The sequence below is a fragment of the Spermophilus citellus genome, assembly GCF_964194105.1.
Source record: "Spermophilus citellus genome assembly, chromosome: 7".
NCBI lineage: Eukaryota > Metazoa > Chordata > Mammalia > Rodentia > Sciuridae > Spermophilus > Spermophilus citellus.
In genome coordinates, this window is record NC_138188.1 from 112,574,697 (window position 1) to 112,601,468 (window position 26,772).

Genomic DNA, 26,772 nt, shown 5'->3' on the forward strand with positions numbered 1-26,772 from the left:
ACAAAACACACCAAAACCTGTATTGTACTTGCATGCTGGTGGCATGCAAAAGAGACCTATCTCTGGAGTTCAGTAATCATTATGTTCCCTTGAAGTTTACCCTGCAAGCTTCATGACTGGCAAACCCTAATCCTGACAGAACCAGAGGATATCAGAACTGAAAAGGATCCTTGAGCCCCTTGAACAGGAACAGCAACTGAGGCCCCTGAGGGGAAGTGACTTGGCCAAAGTCACTTTGCTGGTGGGTGTGCAGGCCGTGCCTGCTGAGAGGGCAGGGTGTGTGTTTGTGTGTGTGTGTGTGTGTGTATGAGATAGCTATTCAAAACTGTTTCTCAATGAATTTGATGCATCTGTGGCTTCCATGATCTCATCCAGATGTGTTGGGCATTTCACCTGCATTACCTCATAAAATCCTCCAGTGACCTTGTATAAACTTTATAGTTGAGAAGCTAGAAGCACAGAGAGTTTTAGTACATTTTCCAGCGTAATAAGCAGAGGATCAGGATGTGAGCCCTGGTCTGGGACCACCTACACCCAGAACCTACATTCTTTTTTTTTTTTTCTTTAAAGAGAGAGAGAGAGAATTTTTTTAATATTTATTTTTTAGTTTTCAGTGGATACAACATCTTTATTTTTATGTGGTGCTGAGGATAGAACCCAGCACCCCACGCATGCCAGGCGAGCGCGTTACTGCTTGAGCCACTTCTCCAGCCCCAGAACCTACATTCTTTTTTTTTTTTTTTTTTAGAGAGAGAGAAAATTTTTTAATATTTATTTTTTTTAGTTCTCGGCGGACACAGCGTCTTTGTTTGTATGTGGTGCTGAGGATCGAACCGGGGCCGCACACATGCCAGGCGAGTGCACTACCGCTTGAGCCACATCCCCAGCCCAAACCTACATTCTTAATGCCCACATCCACGGTACTTTCTTTCCATGCAGTTGGAATCTAACACATACCTTCCTCCTTGCCCTCCCTTCCCCAGCACCCCAGCTGATTGCGGATCTCTGGCAATGGAAGGAGGTGATGCTGGGCCCTCCTGGCACTCATGAGCATGCTGCTTTCAGGAAGCATCTCCCCAGGGGCCTGCCCAGGGCTTCACAAAGTGAGAAGGTACAGCAAGCATTAGCATAGAATCAAGCATGAACACGGAATTAGTATAAAATGTGCAAGTTGCTATGCTACCTATTTTATGGTCATTTTCAGAATGAAATGATGTCATTGTTAGTCTTGTAATCTTTATCTCTTCATAAAAACGATAAGAGTCTCTTTTTACCCCCTGATAGGGTCCTCGGGTAGTGACCTTGCCATTCCCAGGGAGCTTGTCAGAGATGCAGCTTCTGGACAGGAATTGGCATTTAACAAGACCCCGAGGATCCCACTCACCCATGGCATGTCTAGGAAGGACTGCCCTTGACAGACTCTTGCCAGCAGGACCTGGGTCTGGCCTATCACTCTACTCTGCAGTGCTTTGCTCTTGCCTGACAAGTAGGAGATCTTCAGTTTGGGGTCAGCACAACAATTACTCTTTTTACCTTGACTGAGACCCATGCCACAGATGTTCAGGACAGCAAGTAGAGGCAGCCCAAGGTGGAGTTCTGCTTAGATGGAGTGGAAGGTTGCTCAGATGTTTTTCTGGGCCTGAAAAGCCACACACTTCGCCACAGCCTGCTTGCCCTTGCTTCGGCACCATGCCATCCTGTGCTTTTGTGCCCAGGGAGTCCCACCAGGACACCCCACACCCTTTGGCTCTTGGGTGGAACACCCCCATCTGTGAGGGTGAAGGGTGTTGGTATGGATGAATTGAGTTCAAATGGGGACACAAGGTTAAATTCCACACACCCCTCCCTGACCACCCTTACCGCTCCTGCTGCGTTCTGCTCGCTGTCCCGGAAAACACTCCACCGTGTGTTCCAGGCACTCTCTCCTGTGACCTCTAGTGCTGTGGGGCTGTTGGAAGCAGTGAGCCAGTTCTGAAGGTGACTCTCTGACTTTGTCTTCACTCTGACTAGCATCCCTCCCCTTAGCCTAAACTCAGGGAAGGACAGGGCCAGGGCACTGAGCTGGGGCCTGCGCCCCAGGCCTGCCCAAGTGCTCACAGGTCTTCACTGCTCCCGTCAGAATTGAGCTGCTGCCTGACAGTAACATAAAAGCCCCGGTGGGAGCAGGCTGGGCGTCTTCCGGCTGGTGCCAGGGAGGGTAATGTCCAAAGGGTTAGGCCTGCCTGGGTCAGGTTCCATCTGGGCTTCTTCATGCCTAGTCTGTGTCACACTGAGCATCTGACTATAGACAGGGATTCCAGGGCTCATGGGGCCAGCTCCTCTGCCTCACCTTCTCTGTCCTCACTTTGTGAGAGGTCAGGCTTCCTCTAGTGAAGACCCCTCATCAGCTCTCCAGACAGACCAGGGGCACATGCTCCTCTCCCCAACTGCCTTCCTTGTTTCCTTCTACCTTTCTTCTTTCTTTCCACCCTTCCTTCTTCCTTTTCTCCTCTCGATGATTTCTTTCTTTCTTAGTTCTGGGCATTGAACCCAGGGATGCTCTACCATTAAGCTATACCCCCAGTCCTATTTATGCATTTATTTAAATTTTGAGACATGTTCTCATTAAGTTTCTCAGGCTGGCCTTGAACTTGTGATCTTTCTGTCTCAGCCTGCCAAGTAGCTGGGATTATAGGTTTGGCTGCCACACTCAGCTCCTTAGCTGCCTTTCTAAATTATTATTCCAGCACTTTCTTCAACATTCTCCTCTTTTATGTTTTTACCCTCTAGTGTTAGAATTTCTAAGTCCTTTGTTCATTCATTCATTCATTAGTCTATCCATTTGAAACCAACAGTTCTAAGGTAACTTTTGTCATTCAGATGCAGTAAAACATAAAGATGAATGAGGGACATTCCAGTTATCAACCCATTATCCCCCACTCATGCCCTCAGTACTCTGGAGAACCCTTTTATTCATTCGTTATTGATTTCTGGTAGTATTACCCAGAGACCCTTGCACCTAATTCTCTCTTCCTCAAAGCCTGTTCACACCCCAGCTCATCTTTCACCTCTCACTCTCCTGAGGTCTCACTATCCCTAACTTCAGATGTGCCCCAGGGTACCCCTCTTCTTGGCACCTCCTCTGCCTGGCTCCTCTGCTTTTCCTGATCTTAGAGCTAATGTTTTCTTCTGCCTCAGTTTCCTCACTAGAAGCTAGAGACTATGGGACTGACCTTATTTGGTCATTCAAATATTAGAGTTCTTGCAGTTAGGTATTCAAACAGGGCCTGGCATATGATAAGCATTCACTAAATATTAACCATCACTGTTATCATTCCTGCTCTTTCCCCCAATACGTCTCTGTCTGTCCTTCTCTGGTGTGTACATTCCTTTCTTCCCTCTGACCTCTCTTTACAAAGTGATGCCATCTGCCTTCCCTGTATCTGTTCCCTGCTTTTCATGTGCTCCCAGTACAACATACATGGCCTCTTGGTCTTTACTGGCCACCTCTGCTGAAGGTCACTGTGACCTCCTACACATTGTCAAGTTCTCACCCTCTTTAGCTTCCAGCTTGTGGTGAGGTCCTCAGGCCAGCTAGACCAGAGAGGAAGCCAGGAAGATCCAGGAGCATCTGCTGGTGCAGAAAATAGGAAGAGATGGGCCCAGAGTCCCAAGGGGTCCATGAGAAGGTTTCAGAGAGTAAGGATGGGGTGTTGCTGACACAGAGAGATCTGTCTTAGCTCCCCATCACTGAAGCAGGATCCCTCTGGGGACAAGATTTATGGAGGGCTCAGTGTATAGCTAAAATGGGGTTTGAAGACCTGTGGCCAAGGTAAGGGAAGAAGCAGAGGTGTCCTTATAGCTGGGGCAGAGGAAGAGGATGTGGGTGGTGAGTAGCAATGATGGGCAAGGAGGTGTCACACTATAGCTGCAGGGTTGTGATGGATGATGGGGAGGCAGCTGTGGACACCTGGGGAGTGGGGTCATGTGCATCCCTGGGGACCAAGGAGACTGCAGCAGGGTTGCTTTCTATTGTGGATGGGGGATTGAGGTCCTTGGTGCTCGCTGATGTGTCATTCTGCACAATCAGAGCTTTTGAATGAGAGGCAGAGTGGGCCATTTACATGCACACATGTGCTCCCTGTCTCCTGCTATGTGATGTTCTGCAGCACCTTGGGACTCTCTGCAATAAGGCCATCACCATATGAGGTCCCTAGACCTTATGCCTCTAGAACTGTGAGCCAAAACAAACCATTTTGTTTTTAATTTTAAAATGGGCAACTTGATTTTTTGGTTTGTTTATTTGTTTTGGAGGAACTGGTTCTTTATTTCAAAAGGACACTCGTCAACATTCAGAATCAAAACACTATTGGTTTCTCTTTCTCCTAACTGTCCGGAAGAGACTACAACAAAGGAGAGTACATTAAACCAGTAAGCTTCAGAATGTGCACCTGCAGGCCTCACAGAAACCTCAGCTCAGAGTGGAGTTGGTGGGGAAAGAAACTTTGAAAGGTCAGCATACTGCCAGCATACCCCAACCCCCAAAAAGCAAAGATTCAAGTTAATATAAAATTTTAAAATGTTGTACATAAACATTGTACAAACACAATGAGATGGCAGAATGGGACGGCAGCTTCAGACGCAGACAAGGGTGATGAGATGAGCTTCATACGGCCAAGTCAGTGGCAAAAACAGCCTTTCTTTCAAGACAGCAGAAGAGCAATTTAGCAGTCACCTCCACATTGAGAGGCCCATGATCCCTTCTGTGAGTAGTTGGGAAGAGGGTAGAAATGGGAAAAAAATTTGGTCTGAGATCTAGCTCAGTGGTAGATCCCTTGCCTAACACATGCCAGACCCTGAGTTCAATTCCCAGCACCACAAAATAAATAAATAAATAAATAAATAAATAAATAAAATTTGAAAAGTTGCAGAAATCTCCCCTTCTTAGTTTATTCATTTCTGATGGAAAAAGTGAAAAATAAAGATAAACTTTTTCAAAAATACCTTAAAGCCAATTCAAAAACCAAAAAACATACCTGAAGAGTGTAGGTTTTGGTCTTCGGCTAACTTGTCCTGGCCTTTCTGGTTTGGCTGGTATTTCATGCACAGTAATGAGGTTTCCCATAGCAGAGTCTTTCCCTGGGCTATGTTTGGCCCATACCTTTTCTATCCTATGGAAAGAACAATATGGATTAGGCTGGAAAGTTACCTTCCAAAAATGAGAAAGGAATGAGCTTGCTGCCTCAGAGCTGTGGAATTATTTGGAATGGTTCATAGATGATTGCTATTACAATTAAAAAAATGCAATTACAAAATGTGGACATCACAACATGCTTTTAAAGTCACTTGGCATGGTGCTCATTCCCTTTTTCTGAAGGCTTTTAGCCTCTAGCCCAGCTGGAATCTCTGGGAAAAGGCAGAGACATTTTGGTGAAAGAGACAAGGGGTTTGGAATAAGAGGACTGCTGAAAAGAGAAAGCAGCCTTCCTGTTGAAGATCAGTCCTCAGTCAAGGTCAGCTTGGGCTGGCTGGTTTCAGGCAGGTCAAGCTCAGAGGCAGGAGCAGCAGGGCCTGGAGCTCTGGCTCTCATTCAGGTCAAGCAGTCTGGCCCAGTGTCCTCTGTGTACAGAGGTCTCCTCTTTGGTGCACTTCGGCTTATCTTCCAAATCATCAGTTGTCTTTTCCAGTTTTCTCAGCAAACTCAGCACAGGTCTCTGCCTCCTTGAGTTTGTCAGTAAGAATCTTTCTCTGCTCGCACTTGTCTTCCTTTTGAGAGGACTTTCCTTCAGCAGCACTCACACACTTCAGGCTCTGGTCCATCAATCTGATCTGCTCATCCATCTCTGGGCAATGGGACTCTGACAGCTCATCTCATTCCTCCATGTGTTCCAAGTCTCCTTCAATAATCGCTAAGTAAGAGCCACCTCTTCACACTTCTGTTTCTCTGTGGTAGGCTCAGCCTCTTTGAGTTGGATTTCCAGTGGTTCCATCCTTTCCTCATCTTTGAGGACCCAGTTTTCACTAACTTTCGGGCCTCTCACTCTCATCAGCAGCTTTTTTGCTTCTCCAGCTTTTGCAGGACGATAGCCAGGCACCTCTGGGCACAGGTCAGCTCCCCTTCAATAAGATGAGCCCTGTGGTGCGAGGAGGCTGCCTCAGCCTCAGCCTGTTCCCCAGCCACCTTTATTCCGCTGCCTACCTCTCCTCTGTGTCATTGGCCTGCTGCTGCAGAATCTGGATCTTGTGTCACCACCCTGAGGATGGCAATCCTGGCCACGGTGCTCTCCCAGCCAATGACTGGCTTTGGCTTCTGCTTTCTCTGCATGGAATTGCAGCCACTTCTCCAAAATAGGCAATTTGTACCACCAGTGCAAGGCTTTCAAAGGCATCATCCAGTAGAGAAGGCCTAGAGAAGAACCCTTTTGGAAGAAGATGAGGAGTGGGAGAGGAAGGCTGGCTGGAGGTACCTCTACCAGGTACCTGGGTCACAGAGCTAGGTGACAAATAGTTGGAATGGGCACACTGGGGCCTGCAGGTCCAGCTGGAAGGTCCATGTGGCCCTGTGTTCCTCCAGGATCCCCATAGCAGAAAAAGAACCCCAAGCCTGAGTCTGTAACAGCCATGTAGGTTGTCAGTGTAAGGGACAGGTGGGTGGGGTATACCAAGGCCATATATCTTTCTTGGATCCTCTTCTTCCACCTGCTGAATGTCAGAACTCTCCAGAATTCTGTCATATCTGCTTTACACTCTGCTAGTGACCTGAACTTTTTCATATCACTATTCTTCTTGCTGGCACCAATAGAGACTGAATGGGACATTCCCCTTGCCCCCTGCCCAGACCTCCTCCTCCCAGCCTTTGCCGTTATTAGCTCTGTCCACCTTGAAGGAAGCCACTGCTCTCCATCTCTCCCCAGGTCCTCCCCATGCAGCCCACCCAGAGCCTAGCCCAGCTCGGCACCTCTTTGCACTGCAGCTGTGTGTGAGATTGATGACAGTGAATTCCCCAGGCCCCACAGCTCCCGGGACAGGTGTGGGAAGACATCTGAGTGACCAAGATGCCCAGGCAGGCCAGGCATGGGGAGCTGTGCATGAGGAGACAAGCCTACTCCAAAGGCCTGAAACTTTGGAGGAAGGTGACACCTCCTAAGGGCCGCCGGGAGCAGCAGCTCAGGGCCCTGGCTGGGCCTGGCCCTGGGAAGGCCTGAGGCTGACCAGAGGGCTCTGGAGAAGAGGAGGATCACTGGTACTTGGAGTGCAGTCTTATAGCAGGTCAGGTCTTCTGTCAGGGCTCTTTGCCCTCCAGGATTCTAGCACCATGGTAGTTTCTATTCCCACAGAGATAGATTGGTCATAGCAGGTGCAGTTTTGGGAACCACAGACAATGTGGGTCACCTTTATCATGCCAGACTCCCAGGGCAGGAAGATATGATGAAACAGAAACCTCCAAACTGGCTGGGTGGACAGAAGCTGGTTGCTGAGGTGCCACCACACCCCGAGAGGAGCCTGGCAGGCAGGACTATTTGTAGCATCGGCCCTTCTGTGGCTGAGTACCCACAGTGACAGGCAAGGCCACTCTCCCTATGGGCACAGATAGACATAGTCTTCAGTCCTCTGCTGCTGCTTCTTTTTTTAATAACTTCATTTTGTTTATTTATTTTTATGTGGTGCTGAGGATCTAACCCAGTGCCTCACAAGTGAGGGGCAAGCACTCTACCACTGAGTCACAACCCCAGCACCATGCACTCCTCTGCTTCTAGAGGCCCACTGCTGACCTATGGGGGATATCACCCCACTCCCACCCCCACCCCCATGTTACCTATAGGCCTGGTGGCCCACTCCAGGCTTCTAGGTTCCGGATTGCAGGTGTCCCACTGTGGTGGGGAGTTCACTTGGGGCATCTTATCTCCCTGTTTGACTGTCAGCATCTCTGGGGTACAGGGTGTTCTCACGCCTCTATCTGCTGGGCATAGAGGTGCTCTGGTGAATGCTCAGGGGTTGGTAACTGATCCCTCCTTTCCTTGAGGGTCCTCTGGTTGCTCCTGTGTGTCTCATAGAACAAGGACCTGTCACCGTGTGGGCTCTGGACATCTGCCTGCTGGCTGTCCCATGCCACTACCTGAGGCCCACATTTCCGAGCTGCTCTGCTTTTTCCTTCTTCAGCCATGGGTGCCTGCCTCCTTCTGACACCCTCCTAGACAGGGCTGCCCAGCCCATCATGACTCATTCTCTCAGCTGGCAGGGAATTTGCCAGCTTTGGACCCCACCAGCGTCCTCCGGTGTGGCAATGAGTTGAAGGTGAGCTGTGATGTTTTTCTCTGTCTTCATTGCTGCCATGTTATGGGTTGAGTTGTGTTCCCCAGAATTCTGTATGCTCAGGTTCTGACCCCTGGTACTACAGAAGGAGTAGGGTCATCACAGATATAATTAAGACAGGTTTATTCTGGAGTAAAGTGGCCTCTAATCCAATGATTGGTGTCTTTATAAAAAGAGGACTGTGGGCACAAAGATACCTGCACACAGGGAGCAGCCCTGTGAAGGGGCCAGAGATGCCAGATGCCAGGGCAACAGCAGCAGGTTCCTCCCAGGGCCCCACTATATTGAATTTGCAGCACCAGAAGCAGGAGGAGGTATGTGCCTGCCTTTGGAGCTGACTTTGCTTTGGCGCCTGAGCACACTACCCCAGAGAGCTGGGTGGATTTGTGGAATGCTGGAGGAGGCTCTCTAGAAAACTCGGCTTTTGTAGTAGCTGCACTCCAGTGCCCTGTTCAAATCTCCCTCCCTCAGCCGAAGGCCCTGATGGGACAAAGTTCCAAGACACAGATTTTGGGAATGCATACAATTGCCTTCCAACCCCTGGGCTGACCGTAGTTGGTTCTGATCCTGTGTGTGGATGGATGTTAATCCTGTCAATCAGCAGACAGCACTCACCCTCTCCCTCAGACTTTCTCCAGGTTCTGTCTCTTCCCTGAATCCCCATTCCCAGGCTGGGCAGGTGGCACAGAGATGCCAGGAGTGTGCAGAACAGGGAATCTTGCAGTGCAGAGAGAGGCAGAGAATCTCCAGTGCAGAGAGAGGCCCTGTGGGGGCTGGAATGGAGGCTGTCCTTCTTGAGGGGTGAGAGGGATAGGGAGGGCCTAGAGGAAGCTTATGAACCCCTCAGCTTGTCTGTTGTGTCTCTGTCCCCCAGACTTTCTTTCTTCTCCTGCCAGACCTCCTGGTTTTAACACCAAGCTCCTGGCCCCAGCTCCACCCAGGGGCCCTTCAGCCTGGGAAGCAGAGGGCTTGCTGACCCCTCTGTCTTTCTGTGAGGGATTTTGTAGTTTGGAAACTCAGTTGCTGGCCTGCAAACAGAACTGGTGCTTGCCACCCACATGTCTCTTCCAAGGTTCTACAGATAAGGGCAGGCACGTGCCCCACCAGCTGTCCTTTCCTTCTGCCACCCCATGCAAGCTCTGTCATTTGGGCACGCACTCCTTCCAGCTGGGAATGTGTGAGGTGGAGGGGGCCATCCTGCAGGGTGGGGAAGCCTTCTGAGCGCTGCCTCACTTGCCATGGGGCCTGTCTTGAGAGCAAGGAGTGGTGGTGGTGGTGGTGGTGGTGGTGGTGGTGGTGGTGGTGGTGTTGATGGTGATGGTGGAGATGGTGGTGGTGGTGGTGATGGTGGTGTTGGTGTTGTTGATGGTGATGGTGGAGATGGTGGTGGTGGTGGTGGTGTTGGTGTTGTTGATGGTGATGGTGGAGATGGTGGTGGAGATGGTGGTGGTGGTGGTGGTAGTGGTTATGGTAGTGGTGTTGGTGTTGTTGATGGTGATGGTGGAGATGGTGGTGATGGTGGTGGTGGTGGTGGTGTTGGTGTTGATGGTGTTGGTGTTGGTGGTTACAGTTGCCTTTTCTGAGTATAGGAAATGTGGACAAGCATAAAGGGTTTGCCTGGGAATATGGGGTCCCTATAGGCAAATCTTTTATGTTTGTCCACAAATGAACTATTGGCAGGGCCATTTAACCTAAATTTCCTTATTTGTTAAATGGGAATGTGAACCAGGCATCTCTTGGTTTCTCCACGCTCAGGTAGATTGTGCTTCTGTGAGGGGTCCCTTGAGTCTTATCACTGAATAGCCCAGTGACTTCAGGAATATTTCTTACCCTCTGTCCAGCAGAATAGGACACCTATGTCTGCTTCAGGCCCCACTATCAATATATCCTAACACAGGTCAGCTGTGACTCTTTGCCCGAGGGAAATGGACAGCTTTAGGAAGTCCATGTTCTCTCCTGGTTGACATCACAGAGCAGGTTTCTTCATTACAGGGAAGGGTCCATACCTAAGGTTGACTTAGCCTTTACTCAGGAGGACCCAGGAATTAGCCTCTGTCACCTAGCCAGCTAGAAGGGCATCCTGAGGGCATCTGAGCCAGTATGCCCAGGTCACAGGACCTGAGGTAGATGGAACATGGGGCAGCCACTGAGCATCACCTTTTACTCCTGGCCTTTCATCTTAAGGACTGGAAAATGGGGGCCTTCCAAGGTAAACAGAGCTAATTGGGCCTGGAAGAGATGTGTGGGCACCGGGAAAATACGGTTCCCAGTTTCCAGGCTTTCCTGATTAGATAGCATGCAGGCAGCAAGCTTCCTCCAGGGGAGGTCCAGCCTCATGCTCCCTAGAGACCTGCACTCAGGGCTGCAAAACCCCTGGGGGGAAAGCCCCAGCAAGGCACCGTGCCACATTTCGTGTGGCGCTTGTGCATCTCAGGCCTAACATCGAGTCTTCTTTGCCTATAGTCTGAAGCCAGCCTGAGTCTGCACAGCCTTCTAGAACCTTCCTGTGGACTTTCAGGCAGACTGTTTGGGCTCAGCATGTGTTCCCATTCTTGCTTCTGCCTTCTTGGAAGTGACAGTGGGGGTGCTCTTGAGCCTCGGGGTCCAAGAAAGACCACATGAGGAGTAAGTCATGAAAAGTCAGAGGCAAGAGGCCTGTGATTGAGGGTGGTGGGAAACCTGTGCTCTTTCCTGGGGATCATGGGTATTAGATTCTCTGCCCAGGGCCTCTGGTGGGAGCCCTGATAGCAGTGACTGTGATCATCAGGGAAAGATTCAAAGGAGGAAGTGACTTGCTTTTCAAAATTATTTCAAATACCCTTTCCATAAAGATGGGTTTTCTTCATGAAGGCTGGTTCATTAGTCTTAATGGTCTTTTAAAATGATTATTAGTTAAGATGATTTCCAAGGGCGGGGGGGAGGAATCTTGTCCCTTGTGCTGTGGCTCTTCAGGTGACCATGAGGATGGGAACAAGCCACAGAGTTTACACTATTAGGGCAAAGTGGCTAGGTCTGGGCATGGGAAGTTAAACAAAGAAATCCTGGCAGCTCCAGGATTCAGAACCAGGTACCCACACTCATACAGAGGTTTCCTGCAGCCTCAGAGTGTGCCACTGGCAGTGCCCATGAATATATGTGGTCAGACCCAGGCCCCTGTGACCTGCCTCGGAGCAGCTCTTGGATCTGCCCCCTGAGCCGTGAAGTGCCAGTGATAGCTGTATCCCCTGATGGTCTCATCCCTAGTGCCCCTAGCCTCAGGCTGTGCCAGCCAAATTCAGAAATGAGATTGAAATCCAAGTGCCGCTCCTTAGAACATTAGCCTGTGGGTTCTGAGGCGGTCAGAAATAAGGGGACCTTGGAGATTAGAATCTCTGGCTCAGACACACCGAGGACCTCTGTTCTCTCTCTGTTCAGTGCAGACAGCAGTGTCTGGGAAGAACGTCAGCGGGCTTTGCTGCCCTCTGACTCTGATGTGAGGAGCTGTGGCAACGCCTTGCAAGGCCAGCGCCCACAGCCCCGCGACGTAACTGCAGCACTCCTTGCATGAGCTCTGGCCCTTGCCCATCCCCATATCATGTCGTTCTCCCGAGCCTGAGCCGGTGTGGCTCAGGCAGGAGAAGCAGCTGGCATAAAGGACAGAGCACCTGCCATTCCCCAGAGTGCTCCATGCCCTGTGTTCTTGTGGTTCGCTTAGGATGGTTGGAACACTGTGAACCATCATTTTGTGCTTCGAGGATCATCAGTTCCTTTTCAGGCTGTTTCTGCTTCGGCAAACACACTGGGAAATTTGGATTTCCAATTTCCTTTCCGTCCTTTGCTCCTGATAGTTCATAATGTGCTGATGCCCCAGGCCTGGCACTTTGTTATAAAATGCCTCTTGGTGCTGCCTGTATGGCCACACTGGGCTTCATGTTCCCAGAGAGCCACCAGGGTTGTGGCCTCCACTCAGAGGATGTTCTGTCCTCCTCCCTCAGCCTCTGGCTCCCCTCCTGAGCCCAGCAGGTCACCCTTTAATCACTCCTTCTGCCAGCAGGGAAGGTGTGAGGAGGCTGCCGGTCTTGGCTAGAGGTTGGCAGGTGCCCAGGGCTATAGGCGGCCTGCCTGCCCCCAGCTTGGTGAAGGGCTGAAGGTCCTTAGTACCCTCTCTGTGGGAGATGGAGCGCTCAGTGAAGCCACAGGCTCGGCCGTGGTAAGACCATGTCCTCGTCCTGCTCCCTGGCTCCACATGCCACTAGCGGCTGTGCTGTCTCACCCACACCTACTTTCCTTTGCCCCTTGTCAGTCACTTTGTCTTTCCTGAGGCCCTGCTGTGCCTGGCCCTGGAGCTGGACCAGCTCTGCCCTCTTCTGGGTCCTCTGGGAGGGAAGAGAGGAGAGGGTAGGGTGGGCGGAAGGAAGGAGGGCGGGACCCGCTTCGTGCTTCCCTGCTTCCTCTCTGGTAGATGCACCTGTCCCGACCCCTTGAAAGGTGAGTGAGATGGTTGGTGGGGGTGCACCCTGGGTGGAGGGTCCCTCCTCTGCCATGCTGTGATGGCTTAGATCTGCCTGGGAGAATCCTAGCTTGAGATTAACCGCTTGGAGGAAGTATGGCAAAATGAACAAGCAGTTGCCAGACTGCGTCCCAACACCGGGATCCTGCCACCGCAGGCTCCTGTGGCTGGAAGGACCATGGCATCTCAGTGTGCTCTAGCAGCTTATTTTTGCCAGGGCGGCTGTTATCAGCAGGCAGGCGCCAGCGCCCTGCTCCACTCACAGACTGATTATGGCTGAGCTCAAACAATGGACTGAGTGTTCCGCCTGTGAGTGTCCTGAGGGAAAGCTTTTCCCTCACCAGGATCAAAACGCTGGGCTCCCTTTGTGATATGCAAGGCCACAAGGAAGGCTTGTCTCTTCCCCAACACGACAAGTGCTCTGGATCTGGAGAATGGCCCTGCAGCAGGTGCCCTGGGCTGGGCTCTGTTTGATTTCCACCAGGCCTTACATGTCACCACCCAGATCCTGTCCTGCCATTGGTTGGGGTCAGTATCTCTGCAAGAGGCAGAGGGGTGGCATTTGCAGACTGGGGAGCAGGTGGGTGAGGCTTTGATACCTTCCCTACTCTGAGGACCCAGGTCCAGCCCTGCCCCTCGCTGCCCACAGCAGGCCTCCAGCTCTGCTCCTTCATCCAAGGCAGGGCTGTGCTGCTTGGCCTCCGCTCTGTGGCGTGGGCTCAGCTCCCCAGCCCTCTCCTGCCCACTCTTGCAGCACACAAGTCCTTGACACCAAGGAGGCTGGAAACCAGAGTGGCCAGCACTGTAACCATGTCACTCAAAAGGAGATTTCTAGCTCTTTCTTCCCTCCTCCAAAAGGAAGCGTTTGGCTGGAGGACGTAGACAGGTCCCTCTGGCTCTAACACACCATGAACCTAGACTGGATTTTTAAATCTGACATGGAGATTGACATTGAAGTGACATCCCCTCCCAATTAGCCAAGGCCCACTTGGCTCTCTGTAGCTGCTTCACCCTAACTCATAGGTGTGTGTCCAGAGCAGTCTCAAGTCCCTGGCTCTTGCCCAGCCTCTCAGATATGGTAGACTTTGGATCTCCCTGAATCAGGGTTATTCCAAAGCAGAAAATTGATTTCTTTCAGCCTGAGATTGACTTCCTATATCTTTACAGCTCACCATTCAGGAGCTCTTCTCCTTTCTACCTTCTTCCTCTTTAAGATCACAGACAAAGGTAGAAAGTTCTTCCTGAGTCGTTACCATCTGAAGAATATTGACTTTGGAGCCAGAAGATGATAGGATTTAGCCCCTGATTCTGCTATTCCCCAGCTGTGTGACTTTGGGAAAGTTACATAACCTCTCTGTGCCTCATTTTCTTCAACTATGAAATGATGTGTCATCTCATAGAGCCCTCATCTCTTAGGGTTGTTGTGGGGAGCAAATAAGCTAATGCAGTATAGTGCCTAGCACGTGCTAAATCTGTACAGGTGTATGGCGAGGACAATGAAGATGATTACGCCAACATCATCATCCTGAGGTGGCATAGATGGTGGAACAGCATGAGGCTTAGAGTCGGGGACCTGGGGTCAGACTTGCTCTGCACTCATTGGTGGTGGGAAGTAGATTTTGAGTCTCGAATGCTGCGAGACAGACAGCAGGGCAGGCTCACCTCCATGGGGCTAAGTCTCTCCTTTCCCCTTCACAGGCACACATTCTGGCAGTTCCGCCATGAGAACCCCACGACCAGGGTGGGGGGCCCTCCCCCCGATGGGCTCCCTGGCTTCAACAGCGGGGTGATGCTGCTGAGCCTGGAGGCCATGCGCCAGTCCCCGCTCTACAGCCGCCTGCTGGAGCCCATGCACGTGCAGCAGCTGGCCAGCAAGTACCACTTCCGCGGCCACCTCGGGGACCAGGACTTCTTTACCATGATCGGCATGGAGCACCCCGAGCTCTTCCACGTGCTGGACTGTACCTGGAACCGGCAGCTGTGCACCTGGTGGAGGGACCATGGCTACAGCGACGTCTTTGACGCTTACTTCCGCTGCGAGGGCCACGTCAAGATCTACCACGGGAACTGCAACACCCCCATCCCGGACGACTAGGTGCATTTGCACCGCCTGCTTCTGCTCTGGGGCAGGCTCCAGGGAAGTATCACCCCCTGGAAAGACTCTGCAGAGACATCCTCCAGGATCATGGTATTGCAGATCTCTCACCTAGCTGGTCACTGTCCTGAGGCCACCCAATGAAGACTGGCCTTTGCATTGCTGGTGCTCAGGACCTTCTTCCTTCAGGGGACCAGGCATCAAGAAGCATGCACACATAGACATCTTCCTGTAGGCTGGGAACAGCATATGAAGAGAGGGAAGGAAAGAAAATGGTGCCCAGGTCCTCAAGGAGCCAGAATCCTTTGAGAAACTGCCTTTCTTGGACCAAATATAAATTTAAATTGACAGGCTTCTATTTTATTAGAAAGAATAAACAATGCCACTGTGGTTCCCACTGAGCTCTGGATGAATGAGCCAGGGTTTTAACAAGCAGTCCAGAGCTGAAGCTTCCGAAGGAGGCCTGACCTTCCATGTCCTGACCTCAGGAGCTGTGTGCTCCCTCAAGACACTCACGTGGCATGGCACAGGCTGCAAGATTGCCACCTTTCTGAGGAAGGCCTCCAGGGCCAGCTGGGGCCCACATAAAAGTTTCCTTGCTGTACCATTTAAAGCTTTATCCCCCAGTAACATCCCAGAATTCCATTGTCGCCTATCCATCCAAACCAACTCCAGGAGACCTGATTGTACTAAGAAGTCAAATCCACTATCAAAGAACAGAGACTGGCCACCCCAAGGACATGCAGTGCAATCGTCAGGCCTGGGAAGACTCATTCCAAAGAATAGCCCAGCAGTTCCCAGGTGCACCTGAGTGGGCTCTGAAGGGGTGTTGCTCATAGGCTTCTAATTATTCTAGTCTCTGTTTAAAAAAAAAAAAAATCACTGTACTTTTCTGTCATGCCACACCAGACCCTGTACCTGAGCAGACATTACAGTGTGGTTGTCTTTCTTCTTGTGAGGGCTTCTACTGTAGGTAAGCTGCAGACATGAAGGCCCTGGGGTCCCATTTTGTACTTGAGCTGATGTCCTTGGGCAAGAAATATTGTAGGATTTTCATCTTATTTTAATTTTGTTTACATTTTAATTTTTTTGCATCATGGACGAGAATAGCTAATAAATAATCTTTGAGAACACAGTGGTTCATGTTGTTTGTTCTCCAAACAGTATTCAGCCACATGAAGCTTCTGAAGGAGGAGTGCGATCAATATCATCCAGGTCCCCTCTTCACCTGATTAGGTGTTGCAGCCTCACAGTGGGTCTCTAAGACCAAAGAGAGGGCGCGTCTGAGGGCATCAGGGAGGTAGGTGTCTGTTCGGTTCAAAATGCAGAATGATTTCATTCTAGGTACTGATGGGTCTGTCTGCTCCTGGGAGCAACCCCACCCCCACCCCCAGGACCACCCTCACCCCCCACCCCTGCCTCTAGCTTCCCAGCCCCACCTTCCCCATTCCATTGAGCCCTGAGTGGATGAGGGGAGCATGGCCTCCCCAGCCCTCTGCAGTGGCACAGTCAGTGGTTACTTGATTTCCTATTTATAGCTACCAGTTATTGAGCGCCTGCTGTGAGCGAAGCACTGTATGAGGGGTATTTATATATGCTGTTGATTATACTCATGAAAACCTCAGGAAGGTAGTTCTGATTCTGAAATTGACTGTAAGAAAATGTAAGAGACAGGGCCAGAGTCACACACAACATGAAAAAGCCTGGAAGCCACTTAAAATATTGAATAACGAAATAATAGATAATGTATGCTGTGGTCACATAATGGAAGACTTTATTAAAAATCATATTTGAAGGAATATTTAATGCATCAGGAAATGCTTACAGTGTACTATTGAGTAAAAATAAATGGAAAATATAAGATATATATGACATGAGCCTTTATTTTGGAAATTACATAAATCTATGTAATTTTTAAAATATCTGTATGAGTTTGTATACATAACAGATATGCACACACATAAAACTCAGTATGTGTAAAAGAGACGAGAGGTCAAGCCTGTTCTGCTGTATTTCATTAGTTGAACTCCTAAAAAGCCATGTGTTTCAAATATCACAATTAAAAAAACAACAACAGAAAAAAAAACTTTCAGTGCCGGGAGGAAAATGAATTAAAGGCTAGAAAATTTTGGAGTAACAATAATCAAGGATTTTTCTGCAGTAATTTCAATAATTAAAGTATTTCTAAAGCTATGAGTATCTCTTGTTATTGCAAAGAAAATTAATAAACTCATTGTTAAAAAAGGTCAGAAGCCCAACAGCATCTCCCACTTACTTTTGAGATCCCTCTCCTCTGTCCCCAGTGGCTGTACCACCTGTGGTGAATGACAAAATCACACACCACAGGAAACCCAGCAAAGCCACATTTGACAAATCTTGGAGTGCTGGTTCCTGCATGGGGTCCTGTTGTAACCAGTGTAATGCAAACATAATTAGTTGTGCTGTACTTAATTTGTTTCATGAATACTTTCACTATTGAGTGGTTTTCATGAAAAGAACAAAAGTCTGAAAAGAGAATATTTCTGGGTACTAAAATTAAGTTACTTTTAATCTTCATCTATATTTTGTGTTTTTATAATGAATATTAATCTAATGCCACACACTTTTAACTACACTCCTCTGCAATTAAGGCTAGTAGTAGTGCTGACCTTTTTTCAGCTTGTGATTGGCTGTGGCTGACATAAGAAAACATAATCTAGGTCAAGAAGGCTCTGAGTCCTCAACTTTCCCAATGGATGCCCTGTTTCTCTAAATAAAAGTAATCTAATAATAGCAGCTCCAGAGCCTGCTTTCATCTTGCAGATACTGTCATCTTTTGTGTGTACACAAGGTCCACTCCACAAGTGATAATTGGAAAGCTTGTGGGCTGGTTGTTGAGGTTTATTTTTGTGTGTCAAGCCAGGCAGATGACAGCCTCCCCATCAACAGCATTTCCTCAAGCCACAGAATAACATGTTGGTGCAGTGGGCTCCCGACCTAGTGCACACCAGGTGCAGGGGCAGCTGGGGCTTGGTCCCTGCTTTGAATAAAAGCCAAACCTTTGCTAATTTTAAACTCTTACTGGCTGATCTTAGTTTGGGAGGCCCAGAAATTGGGCTAAGTCTGGATTTGGCAGGACAGACATCTCCAAGCAGGCAGTGTGGTGTAGTGGAGAGAGCCACACTCCTGAGACAGGCACCCATCTCTGAATCCACCCTCTGTTCTCACTAGCTGAGCCATCTTGGAGAAGCAAGTTCACATCGTACCCATTTCTAGACTTAGGTAATAAGCAGGGGCTGGGGCTCTTCATGGGCTCAAAGGAAGGTTGTAGGAGGAAAAGAGATATATAAGAACTTGGTAAGTGACAAAATAATGCAGAGATATAAGAAGAATTCTGATAATTATTACTTAAAATATTCTTTTTAAATAAGAAATGACAGACATCTGAGGCTCATACAATGTGCTGGTAGCATCTCCCTAAGCCCAGTGCCTGGCCAGGTACTTGCTTGGAGGCTGTCCACTGTTCTCTTTAGCCACCTCACTCTGCAGAGGTCTGAGGATGCAGAGGTCAAAGGCGACCACAGCTCACCGGTAGCCTATTGAGTGTGTCTTAAGCGGTCAGGGGCTAAGCTGCCTCAGCTCATGGGTAATTTTTCAGGGGGTCCTTGGATAAACCCTTCTCGGCTCTAGGCCTAGGTTTTTCTTTGTAAAACCAAGGTGGTGGGAGTAACTGATTGACCAGGTCTCTGAGCAGCACCTCTACCCCCAGGTCTGTTTGGAGCAGCACCGAGGGGTTCATCCATGCTGTAGTAGGGAGTCCAGATCTCAGCAAACCCTGCAGACCTCAGCCCAACATTCACCAACTTGGAGTTTTTGCCCATGCACACTAAAACTCACATGAAATTTATTGTCAATGCCCACAGCGTGCCCCCAAACCCCACAACATTCTGGACAAGCAAAGTGAGGGGTGCAGACTAGCTCTAGAGGGCTATATGGACCCCGCAGAAAATGAGCTTCCCTCCAAGGGCCCCAGCCCCTCCACTTATGGTCAGTTGGTAGTTGTGCCAGCTGCAGTCTTGTCTTAGCTTTTGGCCATGTGCCCAGCTCTCTGGGCCTCCCAGGCTGAGCTTCTTGGTATACAGACTCACAGCCCTTAGGACACACCTGGAGAATGGCTGAGTCCCAAGGTCTTCCCAGAGAGATCAGGGGAGCTGCCCTACAGGACACGCCAAGTAGCACCCGACCAGCCATTCTCTGAGTAGCTTGTGCAGGGCAGAAAAACTTTCTAGAGCGAAGTGCAGGCTGCTGGCCATGGGGGTGAGCTCAGTGCCCACAGAATGTCTACTTGTATCCCCATTCTGAGGGGGAAGAGGACCCCCCTATGCAGACACTCAGCAGCCAGCTGAAAACCACACAGTGTCAGAGCCAGAGCGGCCTCTGCATGCCTTTGAGGCCAACCAAGGGTATTTTAGAGGCTTCAAGGTACTTTCCTAGAGATACTTGCTGGGAGCGCAGCAAGCCCTGGAGCCAGGTGGGTTCTCCAGTGTGTGCTCCGTTGGCTCACTGAGCTCCTTCCTGAAAGGCAGACATGGCTCCAGCCCCACCCTGAGCCCCACAGGCCTTTGCTGCTGACACTGGGCACTGGCCTGTGTAGGATCACGTGGGCGTGGGGCCTGGGAGCCTTTCTGGCCCCTCAACAGAAGCAAATTAATGGCACACCACTGTCTCCTGTGAGCACCTCCATTGTTATTATTTATTCCCTTTTCTTACTGCATCCCACTCCCAGCCCCCAGCAGACCATCATTCCAATGTGTGACTGTGTACCCTTCTGTGTTCTCAGCGTGGCACTCTTGTTTGGAGTCCTCGTGTTTTGATCTAGGTAATGCCTGAGGCTCCCTCCTTCCCCACTCAAGTACGGCCTGTCAGACCCCCACAGTTCTGCTTCCCCATTCCAACGCCCTCCCCTTCTTCCCCTACCTTGCTCAGGTAGATGGACGCCCAAACTCTGGCCCACGCCCTCACCCCAGCCCCATCATCCTTGTCCTGGCTCTTCATGACCCTGGTGAGAAGTTCTTCATGTTGTAGGAGCAAAACTGCCAGATCACAAGGTAGGTGGATACAGGTGCTTCTATTTTTGAGCTAGGTTTGACCCAGGTGCCAGCTGCTGAGTGGCAGCCCCCTCTCCACCCTCCCCAGCATGAACCACTGCTCTCTCTTTGTGCCTGTGCTCTTGTTCGCCCGTGGGCCATGATCATTGTCCTCCAAAGCATGTGACCCCAGCTAAAACTGCCTCTCTTTGGTTGCTGTTATGCTCTGTGGGAAGAGGCTGGACGGGAAGGCAAGACTCTCTTCCAGTCCTCAGTCTTCACTGGATGCCCTGGGCCAACAGAACACCCGCTGGGAGAACCCACTTGGCTCCAAGGCTCACTGTGCTCCCAGGGCTGCTGTGAGTGGAAGGAGGGGTAACCCATATGAAAGCACCTTGGAGCCCCTAGAACACCCTCGCTCCCTCACACCCTGGCTGGTCCCCAGTGCCACAGGCCTCTGATTCCAGAACCTTTGTGAAAGCCCTGTGGTCAGCCAGGGAGTGCCCTAGTCATTGGGCCCCACCCTGGTGTTCATGCATCAGGGTACCCTGCTCTCGCTCAGGGCACCCCTCACCCACATTCAGGCAAAGCCAGGAGGCTCGTCTCCCATCCAGCCCAGCCCAGTCCAGCCCAGGTTGTTCCCAGAGCCCAGAATAGCTTTGCACAGGTGTAGAGCTGAGGCCGAAGCTTCCCACTGGACGTATATAGAGGGCCTGGGCTGGCAAGGTGAGCTGCCTGGGCAGCAGGTAGCCCTCTTTGTGCAGGAAGTTCTCTTTGGTGGCTTTCCCCTTCCACCTCTCCTCCCAGCCCTGTCTCCCTCCCCAGGGGCCTCTTGCCACCCCACAAGCTTTGAAAGGTCCCAGCTAGGACTCCCACTGTCTTGCTGGCACCCACCCCACTCCCACCTCCCCCTGCTGGGTTTCTGCTGTTGCCAGTGGGTGGACTCTGAGATGGGGATGCGTGTGCAGGAGTGTCCCAGGAAGTGCTGTGGGAGAGGAGGGAAGCAGGGTCAGGCAGAGAGCTGTGTAGGAGTCCAACACAGGCCTCAGCCCATCCCACTCAGGGAGTTGGGATAGATTTGCAATGAGGAATGAGGACCTTACCTGAGCTCTGTGGAAATATGAGCTCTGTTTCATCTAGACTCTGGGTACGACTCGGGCTATGAGGATCCTCAAGGCCTTTAACACTCGCCTGTCCAGTCACTGGGCATCCGTTGGCCTCAGGGTTTGGGCTTCAGCCAGGATAATCCTTAGGACTTCACTCTGAGCCACCAGCAGCCAACAGTTCAGGGCATCAAGGTCCCATCCTGATGGGGGTCTGGGCAGCACACCACAGTGTCCACTACAGGAGCCCTGCCCCTGCAGGCCCAGCTGCCCACAGCCCCCTCTTTGGCTTCCCTCTGAACCACTCTCCCCTCAAAGGCCTTTAGCCCGGGGCATTTCCTGCTTCTGCTCTGACCTCTTTGGGGCTTCTTAGCAACCCCGCCCCAAAGCGGGAGAGCCCTTACCTGAGCTCCTTGTGTAGGCCTGCCATGTTGACCCTGCCTAGACTGCTACAGCCCAGCATGCCCCATGGTGTCAGGCTGACCCATTGGTAGCCCCAGGGAAGGTCATCTGCTGTTTGCGGGGAGCAAGATCCTTCCCTTCTGTCCCTTCACTCAAAAATTGGATTCCTTCCAGAGCCCACAGGTCCACAGTGATTCTGTGATGGCTCTGGACACAAAGACAGGCTAAAGGGATGCTGCTCAGCAAGAAGGACAGGGCCTCAGCCCCCTTGGTGGCAGGTGACCTGTGTTCTCCCTGGGCTAAGAGCCCTGCTGTTTCCGGGGATGATGCCAGTGTTGTGAACCTCTTCCAGGGCTACCCTCTGCTCACTGGGGATGGGGGCTGGATTTCATGGAAAGAGCAAGGATTTAGAGGGAGAGAATTCAAGTTGTCATCCCAGTTGTGACAGCCCCGAGCATTGGTTGGATTCTGGAGTTATAGTGGTGACGAGTGTGGACCATCTCCATCCTGATGACACGTCCTACATGGCAAGGAGGTCTCACTGCCTGGGCAAGGGCTCTGAGCGGGAGCCAAGTGTCCACTGAAAGGGGTACCCCCGATTCACACTAGGGTGAAGGATGTCTCCTTGAGGACATGATGAGAATCCCCCAAATGTGCCCCTGTGAGAGACAGCATGGTTGTGTGTCCTTGACTTGACCTCTGAGTCTCTCTCCCACACCTAGATTCCCAACTCCACACAGGGAGGTACTGTTTTCTGGGAATGAGGAAGTTACCTGAACTCTGTAGATAAATGTGAGCTGTGTTCCGTCCAGGCTCTGGTGGGACTGCAGCCACTAGGATTCTGAAACCTGCCTTGCCAATAACCTGTTGTGAGCAAGTTACTCTCACCTCTGGCCCTTGCTGGCCTCTTCTACAACAGAAAGGAGTTAGTCAGAGCCTGCAGTTCAACACGGAGGGGGAAACAAACCTCTAAACACAGTCAGCATCCTCATGTTCCAGGGAATCAGCCCACACAGGCATGGTTTGGGTGAGACAAGATGGGGCCTGGGTGGTGGCCCTGAGTCTTCTCAGGCTGGGGCATCTGGACCAGGAGTTGTAGGTTGTTGGTCCTGCCGGAGGGTTGAAGTCTTGGGTTGGGATGTCTTGGTACTAATAGAAAGAACGTGGGAATTGTGTGAAGGGCAGAGAGCACCCCCCGCCCCCGACTCAGGTCTGTGTGAGCACCTTCACCTCCACCTGTGCAGAGAGCAAGCTGAATTCAGACCTAGACAGTGGCCCTTGAGGATTAAGGAACAACAGCCCAGTCCTTGCACTTCCCAGAGTGCCTTCCACCAATGTGCCCAGAGCCTCTGCAGCCCGCCCTTCCTGTCTCCACCTCCTTTCCACCGCCTGCTCTTCTGTGGGGCCCCAACTCGAAGCCTTCAGCTGGTGTTGGGAGTCCCTTTCTGTCCCCTGTGCCACCTTGTGTGTCCCCTTAAGTGTGGTGGAGAATCTCTTCTGTCAAGGATTTCTTGTAAGATAAAACTGGGATGATGGACACCTCCTGAGGGAGTGAGAGGCCTGGAACATGGGGCTCTGGGACTGGTGGCCAGTACCACCCTATGGTCTCTGGCCTGCAGGAGGCCATGAGGCTTTGGGAAAAGTGTCGGGGCCTGTTTTAAGAAGAGTCGTGAGTGAGGGTTTGAGCACATGAGAGGCTATAGGAAGAGTGTTGAGGAGAGAACAGGGTGGTGACATTGGTAGCAAGGAGGTGCTCCGTGGGGCCTCCTGGCAAGGAGCACGAGTGGCCCTGACTTACATTCCATCCTGACTGCTGCACTCGTGCTGCCGGGAGCCTCCCCAGGCTCCAGGGCCCAGGGTTTGTGTGGGCGACACCTAACATGGCCCAGAAGCCTGCAAAATCCGCCGCCCTCAGCCCCACCCCTGCTGCTCAGGGTACTTTTTTGTTGTTGTTCTTTTTAGATACACATGACAGTAGAGGGTATTTTGAGGTATTATACACACACAGAGTACACCTTCCCATTCTTGTGGTTGTACGTGACGTGGAGTTTCACTGGTGGTGTGTTCATACATGAACATGGGAAAGCTATGTCCTACTCATTCCACTGTCCTTCCTATTCCCATTCCCCATCCCTTCCCTTCATTCCCCTTTGTCTAATCCAATGAACTTCTATTCTTCCCACCCCCTTATTATGTGTTAGCATCTGCATATCAGAGAGAACATTTAGCCTTTGGTTTACTTCATTTAGCATGATAATATCCAGTTCCATCAATTTACTGGCAAATGCCATAATTTTATTCTTCTTTATGTTTATGGCTAAATGATGAGATATATATATATATATATATATATATATATATATATATATATATATATATATATCACATTTTCTTTATCCATTCATCTGTTGAAGGACATCTAGGTTGATTCTATAGCTTAGCTATTGTAAATTGAGCTGCTATAAACATTGATGTGGTTGTGTCCCTGTAGTATTCTGATTTTAAGTCCTTTGAGTATATACTGGGGAGTGGGCTAGCTGGGTCAAGTGGTGGTTCCATTCTAAGTTTTCTAAGGCATCTCCATACTACTTTCCAGAATGGTTGCACCAATTTGCAGTCCTACCAGCAGTGTATGAATGAACCATTTTCCCCACATCCCCCAGGCACTCTTGAAGGCAGGAATGGTGGCATCTCTGTGCTTCCAGCACCAGACCACACTGCTTGGCACATCATGGGCACTTGTTAGCTTTTTGTTTGACTAGTTGAATAAGAGGAGACCATGCCTTGGTATCAGGAGAGAAGGGGTCACAGTAGACTTAGTAGGAGCTGGAGGGAAGAGTGGGGTCAGGCCCGGAATCACCCTCCTCGTAAGATGCCCCAGGAAGGGGCAAAGGAGGGAAGAGTGAGGACCCTGGGCAATTGAGAGAATGTAGCATTAGGGCAAATTTGGGGTGTATGGATGGAGGCCCAGAAACAGACACTGAAGGTAGGAAGGGCGCCCTGTCCCCACTAAGGGATATCTCTGCAGTCACATTTGTCTTCTCATCTAGCTTAATAAATTCCTAGAACTTGACTGTCCCTTAGGTGATTGTTTTGCCCATAAAATTCCCAGTATCTGACTGGAAGGTGCCCTAAAATATACTGTTATCCCAGATGAGTGGGGCCCAGGTGGGGGGATCCTTGGAGTGCAGTTGGCCCTGGAGAAGTGCCCAGGGGCAATTGGAGGTGTGCCACAGAGGCCTCAGGACCTCCTGAAAGAGGAGCAGAGACGAAGGAGGAGCTCGAGATGCTGCGTCTCTCAGCCCACCTCCCACCCATCCTCTGCAGAGCCCATTGGGAAACCTTTACTTCCTGCCCCTGTGACTGTTCAGGCCCCAGCTTCCTGCTCCTCTGTAAATAACTGTGGGAGCAGACGCTGTGAAAGGCTTTCCATCCTCCATCACCCTCTCTTTCCCTAATCATCTCAGTTCCTATAAAACACACCACAGAAGGCCCTCCTGGTACCTCAAAGGCAAACAGGGACACAGAGGCGGGAGGGCTGGTCTGCCTCTGGGCTGGTCAGTTCCCAGATGAAACCACACACTTGTGGCTGGGCCACAACCCTGAAAAGGAAGTGTTTAATAAAAGGAGCTTTTGAAAGCGCAATACAATATTCTTTAAAAATTACAGTTGATTCTTAAAAAGAAAGAAGATTAATGACCTTAGCAAAATGAACAAGAAACTGTCCTGACCTACCCAGGACGTTGACCAGAGTCAGAATGTGCTGTGGTTTCTCCTTAAAAAGGCATCCAGAAACACCACAGCCCTCTTGAGGGACAGGCCCCTGCTTGTTGCTGTACACATGGCAGTGCGCCCTTTACTCTGGGGTAAGGTTAGCAACCCCAGCCCCCCTCCTCCTGTCCAGGCCTCTTGGGGTCAGTGGGGGTGACAGGGGTGAGGGAGCAGTGGAAAAAGAGTGGTTCTCCTGACCTCTGTTTGTTCACAGGACTTTACTGCTCAAAACAAGCACTATGGAAGGGTCTCACCTGCATGACTTTGTCTTACCTTACAGCAGCGACCCCCAACAAAATAGAAGGGAAAAGAACTATTGCCACAGTACATAAAGGGGAAACTGAGGCTTAGAGAGGCAGAGATATTTACGTGGCGAATAACTTACACTAGGGCAAAGGACTTCTAGCCCCAAAGTATTGTATCACTCAAGAAGTGTTTATTGAGTTCCTACTAAGTACCAAACATGGTTCTAGGTACCAGAGATACAGCAATGATCCAGAAGACTTGGTCACAGTTGGGAGTACCTTCACCAAATCACCCACCAGAACAGGTTTACAATTCAGGATTTCTGCCCAGCTACTGAACTGCCTCCTGAAACAACTAGTGTGGACTCTCGTCTCCTATAAGATCTGCATTTGCCACAGGGGCCACTCTTTGGAGCTGCCTGATTCAGTGTGCCACAACTGTAATGCTTTTTCCCCACATGGATGCTATTTCCTTTGACCTGGATATCAATCTGCTTTTAGCTAACAGAGGAAAAGAGTGAGGGGCTCAGAGGAGCCAAGAGAAGAAAGTAGTTCAAGAAGGAGGCAGTACTTAATCGAATCCTGTGGTCCTGGAAAATAAAGTAAGGATTGAAATGATTCTTGGGACATGTTTGCAATACAACTGAAGATGTCATTTTAAACTGTATGCTTTAGACACAGATTAGGCGGCTGTCTCCCCCAGTGTGGATGTACAGGGAGCGACTCACTAATCACTTGATCACCTCTTCACACCTGCTCGAGTGAAGAACAGCTTCCTGGCTTGTGCCCACATGGACTGTGTACTGGAAATGGCTCATGGTAGCTTGGGAGAGCTGGCTGCTCATTCTCTGGGAATTTTTCAATCATGTTAAAAACAACGCTATTACAAATTGCATTGTATAAATTTTTGAGTAAATAAATTATCTTAAAAACAAAGGTAATCAATATCCAAGACTCACCATAGTTACTTTAGTGCATTTTGTTCTCTGTCCTCTTGAAGTTATCTGTTGTGAGAACACTACATGTTCAAGTTCAAGTACACTACCATGCACCTTCTCCCATCTCCATGATGGTGACACCACATTGGTAAATTATATTATACCACAGAAATTGGCAAATGCCACAAGCCAGGACTTTTGATTCCAGACAGCAGGTGGTTATGTATGTATCAGCAGACCACTGCTTGTACAATTCCTTGCATATTTTTCTTGCGTGTACAGATGAGTGAATGGGCAGATGGTTAGTGGATGGATGGATGATTATTTGTATGGTTTGGGGCTTCTTTTTTTAGTCACTGAAGCCTGAAGAC

General features: G+C 50.2%; 1 protein-coding gene across 2 annotated transcripts in view; it reads left to right on the plus strand.

Moving 5' to 3' along the window:
• XXYLT1 (xyloside xylosyltransferase 1) overlaps positions 1–25,947 on the plus strand; it is a 174,149-nt gene extending 148,202 nt beyond the window's left edge. Inside the window, exon 4 of one of the 2 annotated variants that reach the window (XM_081302840.1) lies at positions 25,692–25,947. In XM_081302840.1, the coding sequence (XP_081158966.1) occupies positions 25,692–25,941 (250 nt within the window). In that variant the 3' untranslated portion in view covers positions 25,942–25,947. Of the gene's footprint in view, positions 1–14,479; positions 16,448–25,691 lie in introns of those variants that run through there. The other variant, XM_081302839.1, reaches the window with a different exon arrangement.
• Positions 25,948–26,772: the final 825 nt, after the last annotated feature.